Genomic DNA, 25,281 nt, shown 5'->3' with positions numbered 1-25,281 from the left:
GGGTAGAGAGGGTAGAGAGGTTAGAGAGGTTAGAGAGGGTGGCGAGGTTAGAGAGGTTAGAGAGGGTAGAGACGGTAGAGAGGCTAGGGAGGGTAGAGAGATTGGGGAGGGTAGAGAGGTTAGGGGGGTTAGGGAGGGTAGAGAGGTTGGGGAGGGTAGAGAGGTTAGGGAGGGTAGAGAGGTTATGGAGGGTAGAGAGGTTAGGGAGGGTAGAGAGGTTAGGGAGGGTAGAGAGGTTGGGGAGGGTAGGGAGGGTAGAGAGGTTAGGGAGGGTAGAGAGGTTGGGGAGGGTAGGGAGGGTAGATAGGTTAGGGAGGTTAGGGAGGGTAGGGAGGGTAGAGAGGATAGAGAGGTTAGGGAGGGTAGAGAGGTTGGGGAGGATAGGGAGGGTAGAGAGGATAGAGAGGTTAGGGAGGGTAGAGAGGTTGGGGAGGGTAGGGAGGGTAGAGAGGGTAGAGAGGTTAGGGAGTATAGAGAGGTTGGGGAGGGTAGGGAGGGTAGAGAGGGTAGAGAGGTTAGGGAGGGTAGAGAGGTTGGGGAGGGTAGGGAGGGTAGAGAGGTTAGGGAGCGTAGAGAGATTGGGGAGGGTAGGGAGGTTGACAGTGTGTAACCCCTTGGCATCCACCTTGTGACCCAGGTACTGCACTTCATCAGTTAACAGTGTACACTTGCACCTCTTCAGCCGGGGACCTCCGCCATCCTTCTCAAAACCTTCTGAGACGCTCCTCCTTCGTGACTCCTGTGACCAGAATGTCGTTGAGGTAAACCGCTACCTTGGGTATCCCCTGCAGAACTCCCTCCATGGTTCTTTGGAAGATAGTAGTTGTGCAAGACACCCTGAAAGGTAAGCGTTTTATAGGGAAACATCCCTCTGTGGGTGTTTATAGTCAGGTACTTCTGTGAAGCTTTAATCCATTAGCACTTGCTGATATGCATGAGTCATATCTAGTTTTGTGAACTGTTGCCCTCCTGTTAACGTTGAAAGCACAGGGGTACAGGGGTACAGGGGTACAGGGGCACAGGGGTACAGGGGCACAGGGGTACAGGGGTACAGGGGCACAGGGGCACAGGGGTACAGGGGCACAGGGGTACAGGTGTACAGGGGTACAGGGGTACAGGGGCACAGGGGTACAGGGGTACAGGTGTGCAGGGGTACAGGGGCACAGGGGCACAGGGGCACAGGGGCACAGGGGTACAGGGGCACAGGGGTACAGGGGCACAGGGGCACAGGGGCACAGGGGTACAGGGGCAAAGGGGCACAGGGGTACAGGGGCACAGGGGTACAGGGGCAAAGGGGTACAGGGGCAAAGGGGCACAGGGGTACAGGGGCACAGGGGCACAGGGGTACAGGGGTACAGGGGCACAGGGGTACAGGGGTACAGGGGCACAGGGGCACAGGGGTACAGGGGCACAGGGGTACAGGGGTACAGGGGTACAGGGGCACAGGGGTACAGGGGTACAGGTGTACAGGGGCACAGGGGTACAGCTCCAGAGAGGAAACTCTATTTACAGTCAGCTTGTAGTCACCACTGCCGGAACCATCTGGGTTTAATATGGGAACAACTGGTGCTGCCCACTCAGAGAACTTGACAGGCATAAGTATATCCTCTGCTAAGAGTCTGTCAATTTCCACATCCACTTTAGGCTTCATGGCATCATGGAATGGATCTGGGCCAATAGAATCTTGGGAGTAGCATCAGCAGCAACATGAACGGTAGCCTGGACCCCTTTTATTGTCCCTAGCTCTTCTTTGAAAACACACGTATGCTTTGAAAGCACCTGCTGCAGTGTCAATGTCTCTGTTGTGACATGTTTGATTTCATCCCATCCTTGTCACCAAGTGGGGCAAAAAAATATTTAGTCAGCCATCTATTGTGCAAGTTCTCCCACTTACAAAGATGAGAGAGGCCTGTAATTTTCATCATTATGTCATGGCTTTAGAAGCTTCTGATAGGCTAATTGACATCATTTGAGTCAATTGGAGGTGTACCTGTGGATGTATTTCAAGGCCTACCTTTAAACTCAGTGCCTTTTTGCTTGAGATCATGGGAAAATAAAAATAAATTAGCCAAGACCTCAGAATCTTTTTTTGTAGACCCCCACAAGTCTGGTTCATCCTTGGGAGCAATTTCCAAACACCTGAAGGTACCGTTCATCTGTACAAACAATAGTACACAAGTATAAACTCCATGGGACCACGCAGCCGTCATACCGCTCAGGAAGGAGCGTTCTGTCTCCTAGAAATTAATGTACTTTGGTGTGAAAAGTGAAAATCAATCCCAGAACAACAGCAAATGACCCTGTGAAGATGCTGGAGGAAACAGGTACAAAAGTATCTATATCCACAGTAAAACGTGTCCTATATCGACATTCCTTGCTCAGCAAGGAAGAAGCAACTGCTCCAAAACCACCATAAAAAAGCCAGACTACGGTTTGCAACTGCACATGGGGACAAAGATCGTACTTTTTGGAGAAATGTCCTCTGGTCTGATTAAACAAAAATAGAACTGTTTGGTCATAATGACCATCGTTATGTTTGGAGGAAAAAGGGGGATGCTTGCAAGCCGAAGAACACCATCCCAATCGTGAAGCACGGGGGTGGCAGCATCATGTTGTGGGGGTGCTTTGCTGCAGGAGGGACTGGTGCACTTCACAAAATAGATGGCATCATGAGGTAGGAAAATTATGTGGATATATTGAAGCAACATCTCAAGACATCAGTCAGAAAGTTAAAGCTTGGTCACAAATGAGTCTTCCAAATGGACCATGACTCCAAGCAGACTTCCAAAGTTGAGGCAAAATGGCTTAAGAACAACAAAGTCAAGGTATTGGAGTGTTCATCACAAAGCCCTGACCTCAATCCCATAGAAAATGTGAGGAACTCAAAAAGTGTGTGCGAGCAAGGAGGCCTACAAACCTGACTCGGTTACACCAGCTCTGTCAGGAGGAATGGGCCAAAATCCACCCAACTTATTATGGAAGCTTGTGGAAGGCTCCCCGAAATGTTTGACCCAAGTTAAAAAATGTAAAGGCAATGCTACCAAATACTAATTGAGTGTATGAAAACTTCTCACCCACTGGGAATGTGATGAAAGAAATAAAAGCTGAAATAAATCATTATCTCTACTATTATTCCGACATTTCAATTTCTTAAAATAAAGTGGTGATCCTAACTGACCTAAGACTAAATGTCTTAGATTAAGATTAAAAGATTAAATGTCAAAAATGGTGAAAAACTGAGTTTAAATGTATTTGGCCGAGGTGTATGTTCACTTCATACTTCAACTGTAGCAGACATTGAAAACAGCTACGGAAATCAGAAAGCATCTACTGGTAAATATAAATATACCAGGTTACTACAAACCCCCGTCTTGAGTCAATACTGCCATCTATTGGTAAACATAAATATACCAGGTTACTACAAACCCCCGTCTTGAGTCAATACTGCCATCTATTGGTAAATATAAATATACCAGGTTACTACAAACCCCCATCTTACTGCCATCTATTGGTAAACATAAATATACCAGAGTCAATACTGCCATCTATTGGTAAACATAAATATACCAGGTTACTACAAACCCCCGTCTTGAGTCAATACTGCCATCTATTGGTAAATATAAATATACCAGGTTACTACAAACCCCCGTCTTGAGTCAATACTGCCATCTATTGGTAAATATAAATATACCAGGTTACTACAAACCCCCGTCTTGAGTCAATACTGCCATCTATTGGTAAATATAAATATACCAGGTTACTACAAACCCCCGTCTTGAGTCAATACTGCCATCTATTGGTAAATATAAATATACCAGGTTACTACAAACCCCCGTCTTGAGTCAATGCTGCCATCTATTGGTAAATATAAATATACCAGGTTACTACAAACCCCCGTCTTGAGTCAATACTGCCATCTATTGGTAAATATAAATATACCAGGTTACTACAAACCCCCGTCTTGAGTCAATACTGCCATCTACTGGTAAACATAAATATACCAGGTTACTACAAACCCCCGTCTTGAGTCAATACTGCCATCTATTGGTAAACATAAATATACCAGGTTACTACAAACCCCCGTCTTGAGTCAATACTGCCATCTATTGGTAAACATAAATATACCAGGTTACAACAAACCCCCGTCTTGAGTCAATACTGCCATCTATTGGTAAACATAAATATACCAGGTTACTACAAACCCCCGTCTTGAGTCAATACTGCCATCTATTGGTAAACATAAATATACCAGGTTACTACAAACCCCCGTCCTGAGACAATACTGCCATCTATTGGTAAATATAAATATACCAGGTTACAACAAACCCCCGTCTTGAGTCAATACTGCCATCTACTGGTAAACATAAGTATACCAGGTTACTACAAACCCCCGTCTTGAGTCAATACTGCCATCTATTGGTAAACATAAATATACCAGGTTACTACAAACCCCCGTCTTGAGACAATACTGCCATCTATTGGTAAATATAAATATACCAGGTTACAACAAACCCCCGTCTTGAGTCAATACTGCCATCTACTGGTAAACATAAATATACCAGGTTACTACAAACCCCCGTCTTGAGTCAATACTGCCATCTATTGGTAAACATAAATATACCAGGTTACTACAAACCCCCGTCTTGAGTCAATGCTGCCATCTATTGGTAAACATAAATATACCAGGTTACTACAAACCCCGTCTTGAGTCAATACTGCCATCTATTGGTAAACATAAATATACCAGGTTACTACAAACCCCGTCCTGAGACAATACTGCCATCTATTGGTAAATATAAATATACCAGGTTACTACAAACCCCCGTCTTGAGTCAATACTGCCATCTATTGGTAAACATAAATATACCAGGTTACTACAAACCCCCGTCTTGAGTCAATACTGCCATCTATTGGTAAACATAAATATACCAGGTTACTACAAACCCCCGTCTTGAGTCAATACTGCCATCTATTGGTAAACATAAATATACCAGGTTACTACAAACCCCCGTCCTGAGACAATACTGCCATCTATTGGTAAATATAAATATACCAGGTTACTACAAACCCCCATCTTGAGTCAATACTGCCATCTATTGGTAAACATAAATATACCAGGTTACTACAAACCCCCGTCTTGAGTCAATACTGCCATCTATTGGTAAATATAAATATACCAGGTTACTACAAACCCCCGTCTTGAGTCAATACTGCCATCTACTGGTAAACATAAATATACCAGGTTACTACAAACCCCCGTCTTGAGTCAATACTGCCATCTATTGGTAAACATAAATATACCAGGTTACTACAAACCCCCGTCTTGAGTCAATACTGCCATCTATTGGTAAACATAAATATACCAGGTTACAACAAACCCCCGTCTTGAGTCAATACTGCCATCTATTGGTAAACATAAATATACCAGGTTACTACAAACCCCCGTCTTGAGTCAATACTGCCATCTATTGGTAAACATAAATATACCAGGTTACTACAAACCCCCGTCCTGAGACAATACTGCCATCTATTGGTAAATATAAATATACCAGGTTACAACAAACCCCCGTCTTGAGTCAATACTGCCATCTACTGGTAAACATAAGTATACCAGGTTACTACAAACCCCCGTCTTGAGTCAATACTGCCATCTATTGGTAAACATAAATATACCAGGTTACTACAAACCCCCGTCTTGAGACAATACTGCCATCTATTGGTAAATATAAATATACCAGGTTACAACAAACCCCCGTCTTGAGTCAATACTGTCATCTACTGGTAAACATAAATATACCAGGTTACTACAAACCCCCGTCTTGAGTCAATACTGCCATCTATTGGTAAACATAAATATACCAGGTTACTACAAACCCCCGTCTTGAGTCAATACTGCCATCTATTGGTAAACATAAATATACCAGGTTACTACAAACCCCCGTCTTGAGTCAATACTGCCATCTATTGGTAAACATAAATATACCAGGTTACTACAAACCCCCGTCCTGAGACAATACTGCCATCTATTGGTAAATATAAATATACCAGGTTACTACAAACCCCCGTCTTGAGTCAATACTGCCATCTATTGGTAAACATAAATATACCAGGTTACTACAAACCCCGTCTTGAGTCAATACTGCCATCTATTGGTAAACATAAATATACCAGGTTACTACAAACCCCGTCTTGAGTCAATACTGCCATCTATTGGTAAACATAAATATACCAGGTTACTACAAACCCCCGTCCTGAGACAATACTGCCATCTATTGGTAAATATAAATATACCAGGTTACTACAAACCCCCGTCTTGAGTCAATACTGCCATCTATTGGTAAACATAAATATACCAGGTTACTACAAACCCCCGTCTTGAGTCAATACTGCCATCTATTGGTAAACATAAATATACCAGGTTACTACAAACCCCCGTCTTGAGTCAATACTGCCATCTATTGGTAAACATAAATATACCAGGTTACTACAAACCCCCGTCTTGAGTCAATACTGCCATCTATTGGTAAACATAAATATACCAGGTTACTACAAACCCCCGTCTTGAGTCAATACTGCCATCTATTGGTAAACATAAATATACCAGGTTACTACAAACCCCCGTCTTGAGTCAATACTGCCATCTATTGGTAAACATAAATATACCAGGTTACTACAAACCCCCGTCCTGAGACAATACTGCCATCTATTGGTAAATATAAATATACCAGGTTACTACAAACCCCCGTCTTGAGTCAATACTGCCATCTATTGGTAAACATAAATATACCAGGTTACTACAAACCCCCGTCTTGAGTCAATACTGCCATCTATTGGTAAACATAAATATACCAGGTTACTACAAACCCCCGTCCTGAGACAATACTGCCATCTATTGGTAAACATAAATATACCAGGTTACAACAAACCCCCGTCTTGAGTCAATACTGCCATCTATTGGTAAACATAAATATACCAGGTTACTACAGTTAGTCACTCAGATATCAAACATTTCTCTCCACCCTGTTCCAAAATGTGTAGAATTGCAGGAAATTAGCTGTAAAACAAAACTGCCGATGTGCCCTTGAGCAAGGCATTAATCCTGAATTTGCTCTTGGGATGCAGTACTGCTATGGTTGACCAAACAACACATCTCATTGCACATATCCGGTGTAACTGACAATGAAAATATATTTTAAACTCACCTGGTACCCAGCCAGTAGTTTGCTCGTGGATAGGTCTTGACCCTGACCCCTGACCCCTAGCACTTGACCCCTAACTCACCTGGTACCCAGCCAGTAGTTTGCTCCTCCAGTGTGCCTGGGGCATGTCGTGGATGGATCTTAACCCTGACCCCTGACTCCTAGCACTTGGCCCCTAACTCACCTGGTATCCAGACAGTAGTTTGCTTCTCCAGTGTGTCTGGGGCATGTCGTGGATGGAGAGGCGCAGGTTGTGGTAGCTGTCTTTAAACAGCAGGACGTGGGGCTCATCAATCAGACGACCACCTAGCTGTCTCTCCATCTGCATCACCTCCTAGAGAGAGACACACACAGAGAAAGAGAGAGAGAGAGACAGAGACAGAGACAGAGAGAGAGAGACAGAGAGAAAGAGAGAGAGAGAGAGAGAGAGAGAGAGAGAGAGAGAGAGAGAGAGAGAGAGAGAGAGAGAGAGAGAGAGAGAGAGAGAGAGAGAGAGAGAGAGAGAGAGAGAGAGAGAGAGACAGAGAGAGAGAGAGAGAGAGAGAGAGAGAGAGAGAGAGAGAGACAGACAGACAGAGGGAGAGAGAGAGACAGAGACGGAGAGAGAGAGAGAGAGAGAGAGAGAGAGAGAGACAGACAGAGGGAGAGAGAGAGAGAGACAGAGAGGAGAGAGAGAGAGAGAGAGAGAGAGAGAGAGAGAGAGAGAGAGAGAGAGAGAGAGAGAGAGAGAGGGAGACAGAGAGAGAATCAGAAGGAGGAAGGGAGGCACACACACACTAATGGGTGCCTGACTTAGTCTGAGGGGGGGGGGGGGCTCACTAGGGGGCAGTGCAGTTCTACACTGATTCTTAACAGGGGAAATCATTTTTCTCAAGTTTTATTCTAATAAATTATATTGAAAAAGTGTTTTAATTACTACATTACTAATCTACTCCCTACCCTGAAAATCCCACCCACAATAATTGATTGACCGGTCTGAAACACTACCACCCTGTGACTCACAAACATCCCGCCACCTCCCCTGACAATCCCACCCATAGTGATCGATTGACAAGCCAAACTGTTAAGAATGTGGTCAGGATAAAGCATGACAATGAGGAAATGAAATCAAAAATGGGAGGAATAATATTGTTTTACCCAATAAGGGTACTTTAATTGTTAAATTGCACATTAAGTTTTCATCTCCTTTTTTGTGTGTCAAAATAATGTCCATAAATCCCAGTAATGTAGCACAATTACACATAAACTTTTGATTGATTTATTTTCTAGCAAATGTTCTTTCTCTGGTAGTGTTATCTGCAAGGGCATTGAACAGCTCAGCGTTCAACATCACCGTGCCCTCAAAGCTCATCACCAAGCTAAGGATCCTGGGACTAAACACCTCCCTCTGCAACTGGATCCGGGACTTCCTGACATGCCGCCCCCAGCTGGTGAGGGTAGGTAGCGCACGTGACAAATAAACTTTGATTTGATTCGATTTGAACAAGAACTGTCCATTTGAAAAATGCACACTGGAGTTTTGCACTTGAATTTGGTCATAGTATTGCAGACGTGTTATTATTGTATCATTATCTTTATCACATTAGATTTTTGGAGGGCAGAAAGTCTTGGATTTCTTCACATTTTGTTGTGTTTACAAAGTAAAATGGATTTTAATTGACACGTTTTTTTGTCAACAATTTACACAAAATGCTCTGTAATTTCAAAGTGGAATAATTTTTTTATTTATTTTTATGATTAATGAAGAATAAAGCACTAATATATTTTGATGAGTTTTCACACCCCGGGAATCAATGCATGTTAGAATCTCCTTTGGCAGAGGTTACAGCTATGAGTCTTTCTGGGTAAATCTCTATGAGCTTTGGACACATCTGGATTGCGCAATATTTTCCCATTATTCAGTTCAGATTTTCAAGCATATTTAAGTCATCTATAATTTGACCAGTCAGGAACATTCACTGTCTTCTTGGTAAGCGACTCCAGTGTATATTTGGCCTTGTGTTTTAGGTTATCGTCCTGCTGAAACAGGTGAATTCCTCTCCCAGTGTCTGCTGCAAAGCAGACTGAACCAGGTTTTCCTCTAGGATTTTGCCTGTACTTAGCTCCATCCTGTTTATTTTCATCCTGAAAAACTCCCGTTCTTTGCCGATGTCAAGCATACCCATACCATGATGCAGCCACCACCATGCCTGAAAATATGGAGGTATTTACTCATTGACGTGTTGTGTTGGGATTTGGCCTAAACATTAGGCTTTGCATTTAGACTAAAAAGTGTATTCCTTTACATTCTTGCCTCGCTGCAAACATGTTTCTTTGTATTCTTCTTTTCACTCTGTCATTTAGGTCATTATAGTGGAGTCACTACAATGTTGTTGATCCATCCTCAGTTTTCTCCCATCACAGACATTGACCTCTGGTAGCTGTTTTAAAATCACTAATGGACTCATGGTGACATCCCGGAACCATTTCCTTCCTCTCCTGCAGCTCAGTTCAGAAGAACGACGGCATCTTTGATGTGTCTAGGTGGTTTAATACATAACCCACAGCATAATTATTAACTAGACCATGCTTAAAGAGATATTGAATATTTTTTACCCAGCTACCAATCACTGCCCTTCTTCCTGAGGCTTTTGAAAAGCTCCCTGGTCTTTGTAGTTGAATCTGTGCTTGACTGTGGGACCTTACAGATGTTGTATGTATGGGGGACAGAGGAAGGGGTTAATCATTCACTACTAGACTGAGGGACCTTACAGATGTTGTATGTATTGGGGACAGAGGAAGGGGTTAATCATTCACTACTAGACTGAGGGACCTTACAGATGTTGTATGTATGGGGGACAGAGGAAGGGGTTAATCATTCACTACTAGACTGAGGGACCTTACAGATGTTGTATGTATGGGGGACAGAGGAAGGGGTTAATCATTCACTACTAGACTGAGGGACCTTACAGATGTTGTATGTATTGGGGACAGAGGAAGGAGTGGTCATTCACTACTAGACTGAGGGACCTTACAGATGTTGTATGTATGGGGGACAGAGGAAGGGGTTAATCATTCACTACTAGACTGAGGGACCTTACAGATGTTGTATGTATTGGGGACAGAGGAAGGGTTAATCATTCACTACTAGACTGAGGGACCTGCCAGATGTTGTATGTATTGGGGACAGAGGAAGGGTTAGTCATTAAAAATCATGTCACTACTAGATTTCACACAGTGAATCCATGTAACAGATGTGATTTGTTAATCCACATTTTACTCCTGAACTCATGTGGGCTTTCCTTTAACAAAGGGGCTGAATATTCATGTGGGCTTTCCTTTAACAAAGGGGCTGAATACTCATGTGGGCTTTCCTTTAACAAAGGGGCTGAATACTCATGTGGGCTTTCCTTTAACAAAGGGGCTGAATACTCATGTGGGCTTTCCTTTAACAAAGGGGCTGAATACTCATGTGGAATTTCCTTTAACAAAGGGGCTGAATACTCATGTGGGCTTTCCTTTAACAAAGGGGCTGAATATTCATGTGGGCTTTCCTTTAACAAAGGGGCTGAATACTCATGTGGGCTTTCCTTTAACAAAGGGGCTGAATACTCATGTGGGCTTTCCTTTAACAAAGGGGCTGAATACTCATGTGGGCTTTCCTTTAACAAAGGGGCTGAAAACTCATGTGGGCTTTCCTTTAACAAAGGGGCTGAATATTCATGTGGGCTTTCCTTTAACAAAGGGGCTGAATACTCATGTGGGCTTTCCTTTAACAAAGGGGCTGAATACTCATGTGGGCTTTCCTTTAACAAAGGGGCTGAATACTCATGTGGGCTTTCCTTTAACAAAGGGGCTGAATACTCATGTGGGCTTTCCTTTAACAAAGGGGCTGAATACTCATGTGGGCTTTCCTTTAACAAAGGGGCTGAATACTCATGTGGGCTTTCCTTTAACAAAGGGGCTGAATACTCATGTGGGCTTTCCTTTAACAAAGGGGCTGAATACTCATGTGGGCTTTCCTTTAACAAAGGGGCTGAATACTCATGTGTGCTTTCCTTTAACAAAGGGGCTGAATACTCATGTGGGCTTTCCTTTAACAAAGGGGCTGAATACTCATGTGGGCTTTCCTTTAACAAATGGGCTGAATACTCATGTGGGCTTTCCTTTAACAAAGGGGCTGAATACTCATGTGGGCTTTCCTTTAACAAAGGGGCTGAATACATCTGCAGTGACTATGTTTCAGTTTACATTTGTATTACGTTGTTTTACGTTGTATTACGTTGTATTACGTCTGTATTCATTTGTATTACATTGTATTACGTTTGTATTCATTTGTATTACGTTTGTATTCATTTGTATTACATTGTATTACGTTTGTATTCATTTGTAAACATTTGTAGAATTTTCTTTTTACTCTGATATTATGGAGTATTTTGTCTAGATCAATGACAAAAGATTACATTCTGTAGGCACTGTAAATCCGATAAATTGCGACCCCGAATCTGCAAAAGAAAGAATAACATGTAGCTCTGGGAATATGGGCCATATTTGAACAGTTTGGACTATAGAGGGTAACATGGGCCATATTTGAACAGTTTGGACTATAGAGGGGAATATGGGCCATATTTGAACAGTTTGGACTATAGAGTGTAATATGGGCCATATTTGAACAGTTTGGACTATAGAGGGTAATATGGGCCATATTTGAACAGTTTGGACTATAGAGGGTAATATGGGCCATATTTGAACAGTTTGGACTATAGAGGGTAATATGGGCCATATTTGAACAGTTTGGACTATAGAGGGTAATATGGGCCATATTTGAACAGTTTGGACTATAGAGGGTAATATGGGCCATATTTGAACAGTTTGGACTATAGAGGGTAATATGGGCCATATTTGAACAGTTTGGACTATAGAGGGTAATATGGGCCATATTTGAACAGTTTGGGCTATAGAGGGTAATATGGGCCATATTTGAACAGTTTGGACTATAGAGGGTAATATGGGCCATATTTGAACAGTTTGGACTATAGAGGGTAATATGGATCATATTTGAACAGTTTGGGCTATAGAGGGTAATATGTATATGAGACGTTAGCCTTTATGAAAGAAAAGGTTGGAGACCCCTGCATGTTAAAACTACACATAAAAAAAATCATTCTACCTTGAGAATCTTACCAAGTTTAGGATAAAGAGAAAATAAAAGGGTTTTACATTTGAACAAAGGACTAGGCTACTACATATCAATGATTGTTTAAATTATCGTTCTGTTTAATAGTGACCTTTTGAACAGAAGCCACAGTGAGTAGTCTACATATTGACAACACATTGTGATGAAGCAGAATAATCATGAAAATACGAAGAATAACAAAAGTGTAGTCTCAGCAAGCACACTAATTGACCGTTCCGCTTTTCCTCCAACGTTTTCTGGGGGGGGGGGGGGCTGTTGTTTGAATCACCGTCACCCTGAATTTTTTTTAAATGAACTTGTCTCCGCAGCGTACATATTTGATGCAAAGACGGCGGAAATTGCTTATTTGGTGGATATTACTCACCAAACCAAGCAGAGCTGTTTTATCGAGATAAAAATATCCTGTGTTTGTTTTCTGCATACGGACACAGCTTGGTTACATTATAACCTGGCAGAAGCCACAGTGTATATGGTGTTCAGACAGGACTGTTATTTTTGTAACCTGTCCGATTGAATTTGGGAAACCAGATGGCAAAATGCAGAATGGTGATAAATGCCTGTAAACAGTTTTTGGTGAGAAACATTATTTCACAGATTTAATTATGGAATATTAGTCCTACTGATTATTTCTCCCTACCTACTAGTGAGGTACTCATTGTCAACCGTCGAGAATACTAATTGACAGCCCTTGAGAATACTCATTGACAGCCCTTGAGAATACTCATTGACAGCCCTTGAGAATACTCATTGACAGCCCTTGAGAATACTCATTGACAGCCCGCGAGCTACCTGACATGCATTCTTTGTAGGCTGATGGAAAGCTACTCAGAGTCAGTGGGAGAATCTCAATTGCAAAAACCTCACGTCCTCTCGCCTCTTTCCTTGCCTCCTTTTAAAAAAACAATTGGAGGAGAAGGTCAGAGGGGAGGGAGGCCCGAGAAGACCGATGAGTTTTGAGAAGGAGGCGGTGAAAGAAGACATGAGGAGAATGCCAAGAGATTCTCCCTCAGAGTCTGAGTGCACTACAGCTAAGCCAGTTCAGACAGGCAAAGGGAAATGATACAATGAATTTGTTCATGGTACACGCAGCTCAAATGATATGTAACAACATTATCAGACCAACACCATCAACACCATCAGACCAACACCATCAGACCAACACCATCAGACCAACACCATCAACACTATCAGACCAACACCATCAGACCAACACCATCAGACCAACACCATCAGACCAACACCATCAGACCAACACCGTCAGACCAACACCATCAGACCAACACCATCAGACCAACACCATCAACACCATCAGACCAACACCATCAACACTATCAGACCAACACCATCAGACCAACACCATCAGACCAACACCATCAGACCAACACCATCAGACCAACACCATCAGACCAACACCATCAGACCAACACCATCAACCAACACCATCAGACCAACACCATCAACACCATCAGACCACCATCAGACCAACACCATCAGACCAACACCATCAGACCAACACCATCAGACCAGACCAACACCATCAGACCAACACCAACACCACCATCAGACCACCATCACCATCAGACCAACACCATCAGACCAACACCATCAACACTATCAGACCAACACCATCAGACCAACACCATCAACACTATCAGACCAACACCATCAGACCAACACCATCAGACCAACACTATCAGACCAACACCATCAACACCATCAGACCAACACTATCAACACCATCAGACCAACACCATCAGACCAACACCATCAACACTATCAGACCAACACCATCAGACCAACACCATCAACACCATCAGACCAACACCATCAACACCATCAGACCAACACCATCAACACCATCAGACCAACACCATCAGACCAACACCATCAACACCATCAGACCAACACCATCAGACCAACACCATCAACACCATCAGACCAACACCATCAGACCAACACCATCAACACCATCAGACCAACACTATCAACACCATCAGACCAACACCATCAACACCATCAGACCAACACTATCAGACCAACACCATCAACACCATCAGACCAACACCATCAACACCATCAGACCAACACCATCAGACCAACACTATCAGACCAACACTATCAACACCATCAGACCAACACCATCAGACCAACACTATCAACCAACACATCAGACCAACACCATCAGACCAACACCATCAACACTATCAGACCAACACCATCAAACACCATCAGACCAACACTATCAGACCAACACCATATCAGACCAACACTCATCAGACCAACACCATCAGACCAACACCATCAGACCAACACCATCAGACCAACACTATCAGACCAACACTATCAGACCAACACCATCATCAGACCAACACCATCAGACCAACACCATCAGACCAACACCATCAACACTATCAGACCAACACTCATCAGACCAACACCATCAACACCATCAGACCAACACCATCAGACCAACACCATCATCAGACCAACACCATCAGACCAACACTCATCAGACCAACACTATCAGACCAACACCATCAACACCATCAGACCAACACCATCATCAGACCAACACCATCAACACCATCAGACCAACACCATCAGACCAACACTCATCAGACCAACACCATCAACACCATCAGACCAACACCATCATCAGACCAACACCATCAACACCATCAGACCAACACTCATCAGACCAACACTATCAGACCAACACTCATCAGACCAACACCATCAGACCAACACTATCAGACCAACACTATCAGACCAACACCATCAGACCAACACCATCAGACCAACACCATATCAGACCAACACCATCAGACCAACACTATCAGACCAACACTATCAGACCAACACCATCAGACCAACACCATCAGACCAACACCATCAGACCAACACTATCAGACCAACACCATCAACACCATCAGACCAACACTATCAGACAACACATCAGACCAACACTCATCAGACCAACACTATCAGACCAACACTATCAACACCATCAGACCAACACCATCAGACCAACACTATCAGACCAACACCATCAACACCATCAGACCAACACCATCAGACCATCAGACCAACACTATCAGACCAACACTATCAGACCAACACCATCAACACCATCAGACCAACACCATCAGACCAACACTATCAGACCAACACCATCAGACCAACACTATCAGACCAACACTATCAGACCAACACCATCAGACCAACACCATCAGACCAACACCATCAGACCAACACCATCAGACCAACACCATCAGACCAACACTATCAGACCAGCACTATCAACACCATCAGACCAACACCATCAACACCATCAGACCAACACCATCAGACCAACACCATCAGACCAACACCATCAGACCAACACCATCAACACCATCAGACCAACACCATCAACACTATCAGACCAACACCATCAACACCATCAGACCAACACCATCAACACTATCAGACCAACACCACCAGTATATCAGTATAAACTCACCAACACTCACTCACTCACTCAACACCATCACTCACTCACCAACACTCACACACATCACCAACACCATCAGACCACTCACTCACTCACTCAACACCATCACTCACCAACACACTCACAGACCACACTCAACACCATCAGACCAACACCACTCACTCACCATCACACCACTCACTCACCACTCACCACTCACTCACTCACTCACTCACATCTTAGGAAGATGGGGCCACTCACGTGAAGCCACAGCAGGTGGGCTCACGTTGTCTTAACATTCCTTTAAAGTCACAGCAAGGTTACATCCCTTTTCTCTGTGTGTGTCTGAGCTCCGGCCTCCTAAGAATTACATTAGCATGCTAATACAGAAGTCTCCCTCCCTCCCTCCTTCCCTCACTCCCTATTTCTTTTCCCTCTTTACCTCCCCCCATCCCTATTTCTGACCAACCTCCCTTCCTCCCCCTATCTCTGCTATCTCCCTCCCTCCCTCCCCCTCCCTATCTCTGCTATCTCCCTCCCCCTCCCTATCTCTGCTATCTCCCTACCTCCTTCCCCCCATCCCTATCTCTGCTATGTCCCTACCTCCTTCCCCCCATCCCTATCTCTGCTATCTCCCTACCTCTCTCCCCCTCCCTATCTCTGCTATCTCCCTCCCTCCCTATCTCTGCTATCTCCCTCCCTCCCCCTCCCTATCTCTGCTATCTCCCTACCTCTCTCCCCCTCCCTATCTCTGCTATCTCCCTACCTCTCTCCCCCTCCCTATCTCTGCTACCTCCCTTCCTCCCCCTATCTCTGCGATCTCCCTACCTCTCTCCCCTCCCTATCTCTGCTATCTCCCTCCCTCCCCCCCCCCTATCTCTGCTATCTCCCTCCCCCTCCCCCACAGCAGGTGGGCTCCCTATCTCTGCTATCTCCCCCCTACCTCCCTCCTCCCTCCCTATCTCTGCTATCTCCCTACCTCCTTCCCCCTCCCTATCTCTGCTATCTCCCTCCCCCCCCTCCCCTCCCCCTCCCTCCCTACCTCCCTCCTCCCTCCCTATCTCTGCTATCTCCCTCCCCCTCCCCCTCCCTACCTCCCTCCTCCCTCCCTATCTCTGCTATCTCCCTCCCCCTCCCCTCCCTACCTCCCTCCTCCTTCCCTATCTCTGCTATCTCCCTCCCCCTCCCCCTCCCTACCTCCCTCCTCCCTCCCTATCTCTGCTATCTCCCGCCCCCTCCTCCCTATTTCTGCTACCTCCCCCCCCCCTATCTCTGCTATCTCCCGCCCCCTCCCCCTCCCCCTATCTCTGCTACCTCCCCCTCCCCCTATCTCTGCCTCCCTATCGTCCCTACCTCCCCCTCCCCCCCCTATCTCTGCTATCGTCCCTACCTCCCCCTCCCCCCTATCTCTGCTATCTCCCGCCCTCCCCCTCCCCCTATCTCTGCTACCTCCCCCTCCCCCTATCTCTGCTATCTCCCGCCCTACCTCCCCCTCCCCCTATCTCTGCTACGTCCCTACCTCCCCCTCCCCCCCCATATCTCTGCTACGTCCCTACCTCCCCCCTCCCCCCTATCTCTGCTATCTCCCGCCCTCCCTTCATCTCTTGTACCTGCTCTATGATGATGAAGTCACCACCGTACCCATCCTGCTTATTGTCCCCGCATGGCAGAACTCGTTCATTTCATTTTTTGGTGCCAGTACAGATTTGTAAATGCGTGCTTATTATTTGAGTCTCAGTGGGACGGGAGTAGAGATTTGTTACCGTCTCACACACCATCTGGAGGGAAGGGGGATAATATCCACTGACTTTAGTGTGTGTGTGTGAGGTTTGAGGTGTGTGTGTGTGCATGTGAGGTGTGTGTGTGAGGTTTGAGGTGTGTGTGTGCATGTGAGGTGTGTGTGTGAGGTTTGAGGTGTGTGTGTGAGGTTTGAGGTGTGTGTGTGCATGTGAGGTGTGTGTGTGAGGTTTGAGGTGTGTGTGTGCATGTGAGGTGTGTGTGTGAGGTTTGAGGTGTGTGTGTGTGCATGTGAGGTGTGTGTGTGAGGTTTGAGGTGTGTGTGTGCATGTGAGGTGTGTGTGTGAGGTTTGAGGTGTGTGTGTGCATGTGAGGTGTGTGTGTGAGGTTTGAGGTGTGTGTGTGCATGTGAGGTGTGTGTGTGAGGTTTGAGGTGTGTGTGTGTGCATGTGAGGTGTGTGTGTGAGGTTTGAGGTGTGTGTGTGCATGTGAGGTGTGTGTGTGAGGTTTGAGGTGTGTGTGTGAGGTTTGAGGTGTGTGTGTGAGGTTTGAGGTGTGTGTGTGCATGTGAGGTGTGTGTGTGAGGTTTGAGGTGTGTGTGTGCATGTGAGGTGTGTGTGTGTGTGAGGTTTGAGATGTGTGTGTGTGCATGTGAGGTGTGTGTGTGTGAGGTTTGAGGTGTGTGTGTGCATGTGAGGTGTGTGTGTGAGGTTTGAGGTGTGTGTGTGCATGTGAGGTGTGTGTGTGAGGTTTGAGGTGTGTGTGTGCATGTGAGGTGTGTGTGTGAGGTTTGAGGTGTGTGTGTGCATGTGAGGTGTGTGTGTGAGGTTTGAGGTGTGTGTGTGCATGTGAGGTGTGTGTGTGAGGTTTGAGGTGTGTGTGTGCATGTGAGGTGTGTGTGTGAGGTTTGAGGTGTGTGTGAGCATGTGAGGTGTGTGTGTGAGGTTTGAGGTGTGTGTGTGCATGTGAGGTGTGTGTGTGAGGTTTGAGGTGTGTGTGTGCATGTGAGGTGTGTGTGTGAGGTTTGAGGTGTGTGTGTGCATGTGAGGTGTGTGTGTGAGGTTTGAGGTGTGTGTGTGCATGTGAGGTGTGTGTGTGAGGTTTGAGGTGTGTGTGTGCATGTGAGGTGTGTGTGTGAGGTTTGAGGTGTGTGTGTGCATGTGAGGTGTGTGTGTGAGGTTTGAGGTGTGTGTGTGCATGTGAGGTGTGTGTGTGAGGTTTGAGGTGTGTGTGTGCATGTGAGGTGTGTGTGTGAGGTTTGAGGTGTGTGTGTGCATGTGAGGTGTGTGTGTGAGGTTTGAGGTGTGTGTGTGCATGTGAGGTGTGTGTGTGAGGTTTGAGGTGTGTGTGTGCATGTGAGGTGTGTGTGTGAGGTTTGAGGTGTGTGTGTGCATGTGAGGTGTGTGTGTGAGGTTTGAGGTGTGTGTGTGCATGTGAGGTGTGTGTGAGGTTTGAGGTGTGTGTGTGCATGTGAGGTGTGTGTGTGAGGTTTGAGGTGTGTGTGTGCATGTGAGGTGTGTGTGTGAGGTTTGAGGTGTGTGTGTGCATGTGAGGTGTGTGTGTGTGTGAGGTTTGAGATGTGTGTGTGTGCATGTGAGGTGTGTGTGTGTGAGGTTTGAGGTGTGTGTGTGCATGTGAGGTGTGTGTGTGAGGTTTGAGGTGTGTGTGTGCATGTGAGGTGTGTGTGTGAGGTTTGAGGTGTGTGTGTGCATGTGAGGTGTGTGTGTGTGTGTGAGGTTTGAGATGTGTGTGTGTGCATGTGAGGTGTGTGTGTGTGAGGTTTGAGGTGTGTGTGTGCATGTGAGATGTGTGTGTGAGGTTTGAGGTGTGTGTGTGTGCATGTGAGGTGTGTGTGTGTGAGGTTTGAGGTGTGTGTGTGTGCATGTGAGGTGTGTGTGTGTGTGCGTTTGAATGTGTTTCTGAGAAGGAGAGGAAAGTACTGTATCTGCTGACTGAAGATGTGCTGATTGAGCACCTCATTCTGAAACAGGTGAGCGCTCTACACAACACGCTCGACACAACGCGCTCTACACAACACGCTCTACACAACACGCTCGACACAACACGCTCTACACAACACGCTCTACACAACACGCTCTACACAACACGCTCGACACAACGCGCTCTACACAACACGCTCTACACAACACTCTCGACACAACGCGCTCTACACAACACGCTCTACACAACACGCTCTACACAACGCGCTCTACACAACGCGCTCTACACAACACGCTCGACACAACGCGCTCTACACAACACGCTCTACACAACACGCTCTACACAACACGCTCTACACAACACGCTCTACACAACACGCTCTACACAACACGCTCGACACAACGCGCTCTACACAACACGCTCTACACAACACGCTCTACACAACACGCTCGACACAACGCGCTCTACACAACACGCTCTACACAACACGCTCTACACAACACGCTCTACACAACGCACTCTACACAACACGCTCTACACAACGCGCTCTACACAACACGCTCTACACAACGCGCTCTACACAACACGCTCTACACAACGCGCTCTACACAACACGCTCTACACAACGCGCTCTACACAACACGCTCTACACAACACGCTCTACACAACACGCTCGACATCAAAACAACTCGCATTGTTAGGTGCGTCACTGCAGACCCGTGTTCGTTCCCGGGCTGTGTCACAACCGGCCTAGCGTCATCCGGGTTTGGGGAGTGTTTGGCTTTACTTGGCTCATCGCCGCTCTAGCGACTCCTTGTGGCGGGCCGGGGTCCTGCAAGCTGATCGTCAGTCGGTCGTCAGTTAATCAGTGTTTCCTCATGGTGTTGGTCATGTTTCGGAGGACACGTGACTTGACCTTCGCCTCTCGAGCCCGTTGGGTTGCAGCGATGACAATTGGGGAGAAAAAGCAGGTAAAATACAAAAAAATACAAAAATAAATCGGACGACGCCCATGTACCCCCCTCTACTACATGCTTAATATACATATTACTATTAAACAACACTAGGAGATAAATAATATATATATATTACTATTAAACAACACTATGAGATATATAATATATATATATATTACTATTAAACAACACTAGGATATATATAATATATATATATATATATATATATTACTATTAAACAACACTAGGAGAGATATAATATATATATATATATATATATTACCATTAAACAACACTAGGAGATATATAATATGTATATATATATTACTATTAAACAACACTAGGAGATATATAATATGTATATATATATATTACTATTAAACAACACTAGGAGATATAATAATATATTACTATTAAACAACACTAGGAGATATATATATATATACTATTAAACAACACGAGAAGATATATAATATATCCTAGTGTTATATATATACTCCCTCGAGTCAGGAGATGGTAGACACTATCTGGAGATGGTAGAGTACAGTCCCACACTAGAGGGTGTCAGGAGATGGTAGACACTAGAGGAGACCAGGAGATGATAGAGTACAGTCCCACACTAGAGGGAGTCAGGAGATGGTAGACACTAGAGGGAGTCAGGAGATGGTAGACACTAGAGGAGGTCAGGAGATGGTAGAGTACAGTCCCACACTAGAGGGAGTCAGGAGATGGTAGACACTAGAGGAGACCAGGAGATGATAGAGTACAGTCCCACACTAGAGGGAGTCAGGAGATGGTAGACACTAGAGGAGGTCAGGAGATGATATACAGTCCCACACTAGAGGGAGTCAGGAGATGGTAGACACTAGAGGAGACCAGGAGATGATAGAGTACAGTCCCACACTAGAGGGAGTCAGGAGATGGTAGACACTAGAGGAGACCAGGAGATGATAGAGTACAGTCCCACACTAGAGGGAGTCAGGAGATGGTAGACACTAGAGGGAGTCAGGAGATGGTAGACACTAGAGGAGGTCAGGAGATGGTAGAGTACAGTCCCACACTAGAGGGAGTCAGGAGATGGTAGACACTAGAGGAGACCAGGAGATGATAGAGTACAGTCCCACACTAGAGGGAGTCAGGAGATGGTAGACACTAGAGGAGGTCAGGAGATGATAGAGTACAGTCCCACACTAGAGGGAGTCAGGAGATGGTAGACACTAGAGGAGGTCAGGAGATGATAGAGTACAGTCCCACACTAGAGGGAGTCAGGAGATGGTAGACACTAGAGGGAGTCAGGAGATGGTAGACACTAGAGGAGGTCAGGAGATGATAGAGTACAGTCCCACACTAGAGGGAGTCAGGAGATGGTAGACACTAGAGGGAGTCAGGAGATGGTAGACACTAGAGGAGGTCAGGAGATGATAGAGTACAGTCCCACACTAGAGGGAGTCAGGAGATGGTAGACACTAGAGGAGACCAGGAGATGATAGAGTACAGTCCCACACTAGAGGGAGTCAGGAGATGGTAGACACTAGAGGAGGTCAGGAGATGGTAGAGTACAGTCCCACACTAGAGGGAGTCAGGAGATGGTAGACACTAGAGGAGGTCAGGAGATGGTAGACACTAGAGGGGGTCAGGAGATGGTAGACACTAGAGGGGGTCTGGAGATGGTAGAGTACAGTCCCACACTAGAGGGAGTCAGGAGATGGTAGACACTAGAGGGAGTCAGGAGATGGTAGACACTAGAGGAGGTCAGGAGATGGTAGAGTACAGTCCCACAATAGAGGGGGGGGGGGGTCAGGAGATGGTAGAGTACAGTTCTACTATACTGGACAATTTAAGGTGCGCAGAGGAAATGTTTTCACACTACGTGCAAGACAACAACAGGAATTATCTTGAAATGAAGCTGGGAAAGTGGCTCCTGAGACCAGCGACAATCATAACCCAATAGAAAACCTCTGAGGTTAATAAGAGGTGGTGTAACTCTCTGGGGAATACAAAAGAAGTCAGCCAAACATCGATGCTGGCCTTCATTCAAAAACTCCAGAATCAACATACACCCCATGCGGCCCAGGGTATCAAGTTCCCAGAGTCTGGAGTTCGGTCACCTGCAGGAAACAAAAGGCTGATATGGAGGATGTCATTCTGGGAGAAGTGGAGAAAAGTCCCCCCTAATTAGCCACCCAGACCCAAAATCAATGATGAAGGTTTGAAATAATCTATATTTGAGTAACCAATATTATCTGTGCCAATGACATAGAATGTATGTGGCCGAAGGTCTTCCTTCCTCTTCCTGACATGATTCCCACCATTATTGGATTATATCGACCACCAACATCTGATGTCTTGTTTTATGACCATCTAAATGTCACGCTTAAAACGGATTGGCCCATTTTCTTCAATTTTCACCTGAAATGACATACAAAAATCTAACTGCCGGTAGCTCAGGCCCTGAAGCAAGGATATGCATATGCTTGGTACCATTTGAAAGGAAACACTTTGAAGTTTAAGGAAATGTGAAAAGAATGTTGCAAAATATAACACAATAGATGATGGTGAAAGATAATACAAAGAGGGAAAAAAATGTTATTACATTTTTTTTTGTGCCAACATCTTTGAAATGCAAGAGAAAGGCCAGAATGTATTATTCCATAATTCCATAAAGTATTTGTACAGCCCTGGTGCAATTTAGATTCTGGCTACTAGATGGCATCAGTGTATGTGCAAAGTTTTAGACTGATCCAATGAACCATTGCATTTCTGTTCAAAATGTTGTATCAAGACTGCCCAAATGTGCCTTACGTGTTTATTAATAACTTTTCATGTTTAATATTGTGCACTCTCCACTCTCCTCAAACAATAGCATGTTGTCCGAACAGTTTCTATTGGGGTGCCAGAAGGGTTCAATTCTCGGGCCAACTCTTTTCTCTGAATATACATATACATCAATGAGGTATGGTGATTCTCTGATCTACCTCTACACAAACGACACCATTCTGTATACCTCTGGCCCTTCTTTGGACACAAACCTTCAAACGAGCTTCAACGCCATACAACACTCCTTCCGTGGCCTCCAACTGCTTTTAAATGCTAGTAAAACTATGTGCATGCTCTTCAACCGTTCGCCGCCCACACCCGCCCGACTAGCATCACTACTCTGGAGGGTTCTGACCTAGAATATGTGGACAACTACAAATACCTAGGTGTCTGGCTACATGTAAACTCTCCTTCCAGACTCGCATCTCCAAACCAGATTAAATCTAGAATCGGCTTCCTATATCTCAACAAAGCCTCCTTCACTCATGCTGCCAAACATATCTTCGTAAAACTGACCATCCTACCGAGCCTTGACTTCGGCGATGTCATTTACAAAATACAAAACACTCTACTCAACAAATTGGATGCAGTCTATCACAGTGCCGTCAAAGCCCCATATACTACCCACCACTGCGACCTGTATGCTCTCGTTGGCTGGCCCTCACTTCATTTCCGTTGCCAAACCCATTGGCTCCAGGTCATCTATAAGTCTTTGCTAGGTAAAGCCCCGCCTTATCTCAGCTCACTGGTCATAAGTAGCACGCGCACCAGCAGGTATATTGCACTGGTCATCCCCAAAGCTGTTACTGTTAACTCTCTATCTATCTGTTAACTGTCTATCTATCTGTTAACTATCTATCTATCTTTTAACTCTCTATCTATCTGTCTGTTACAGTGAGGCAAGAAAAGTATTTAGTCAGCCACCAATTGTGCAATTTCTCCCACTTAAAAAGATGAGAGGCCTGTAATTTTCATCATAGGTACACTTCAAAATGAGAAAAAAAAATCCAGAAAATCACATTGTAGGATTTTTATGAATTTATTTGCAAATTATGGTGGAAAATAAATATTTGGTCACCTACAAACAAGCAAGATTTCTTCAGATCGATTTCTTCAGATCGTTCACAGCTTTGTGGAAGTTACCTGTGGCGCTGATGTTTAGGCCAAGGTATGTATCTTTTTTTGTGTGCTCTGGGGCAACAGTGTCTAGATGGAATTTGTATTTGTGGTCCTGGTGACTTTTTTGGAACACCATTATTTTGGTCTTACTGAGATTTACTGTCAGGGCCCAGGTCTGACAGAATCTGTGCATAAGGTGCTGCTGTAGGCCCTCCTTGGTTGGTGACAGAAGCACCAGATCATCAGCAAACAGCAGACATTTGACTTCGGATTCTAGTAGGGTGAGGCCGGGTGCTGCAGACTTTTCTAGTGCCTGCGCCAATTTGTTGATATATATGTTGAAGAGGGTGGGGCTTAAGCTGCATCTCTGTCTCACCCCACGACCCTGTGTGAAGAAATGTGTGTGTTTTTTGCCAATTTTAACCGCACACTTGTTGTTTGTGTACATGGATTTTATAATGTCGTATGTTTTATCCCCAATACCACTTTCCATCAGTTTGTATAGCAGACCCTCATGCCAAATTGAGTCAAAAGGCTTTTTTGAAATCAACAAAGCATGAGAAGACTTTGCCTTTGTTTTGGTTTGTTTGGTTGTCAATTAGTGTTTGCAGGGTTAATACATGGTTTGTTGTACAGTAATTTGGTAAAAAGCCAATTTGACATTTGCTCAGTACATTGTTTTGTGTAACTCTCTATCTATCTATCTATCTATCTATCTATCTATCTATCTATCTATCTATCTATCTATCTATCTATCTATCTATCTATCTATCTATCTATCTATCTATCTATCTATCTATCTATCTGAATTTCCGCCTGACTGACATGCCCAAAGTAAACTGCCTGTTACTCAGGCCCAGAAGC

The 25,281-nt window shown here is 44.9% G+C and overlaps 1 protein-coding gene across 1 annotated transcript in view; it reads right to left on the bottom strand.

The window, feature by feature from the left end:
* unc5a (unc-5 netrin receptor A) overlaps positions 1-25,281 on the bottom strand; it is a 610,423-nt gene that overhangs the window by 27,170 nt on the left and 557,972 nt on the right. The window contains exon 13 of the mRNA XM_046325030.1: positions 7,384-7,533. Within this exon, the coding sequence (XP_046180986.1) occupies positions 7,384-7,533 (150 nt within the window). The remainder of the gene's footprint in view (positions 1-7,383; positions 7,534-25,281) is intronic.

This window comes from Oncorhynchus gorbuscha, linkage group LG23 (genome assembly GCF_021184085.1).
Source record: "Oncorhynchus gorbuscha isolate QuinsamMale2020 ecotype Even-year linkage group LG23, OgorEven_v1.0, whole genome shotgun sequence".
Taxonomy (NCBI): domain Eukaryota; kingdom Metazoa; phylum Chordata; class Actinopteri; order Salmoniformes; family Salmonidae; genus Oncorhynchus; species Oncorhynchus gorbuscha.
This window is presented reverse-complemented; position numbering and strand designations above follow the sequence as displayed.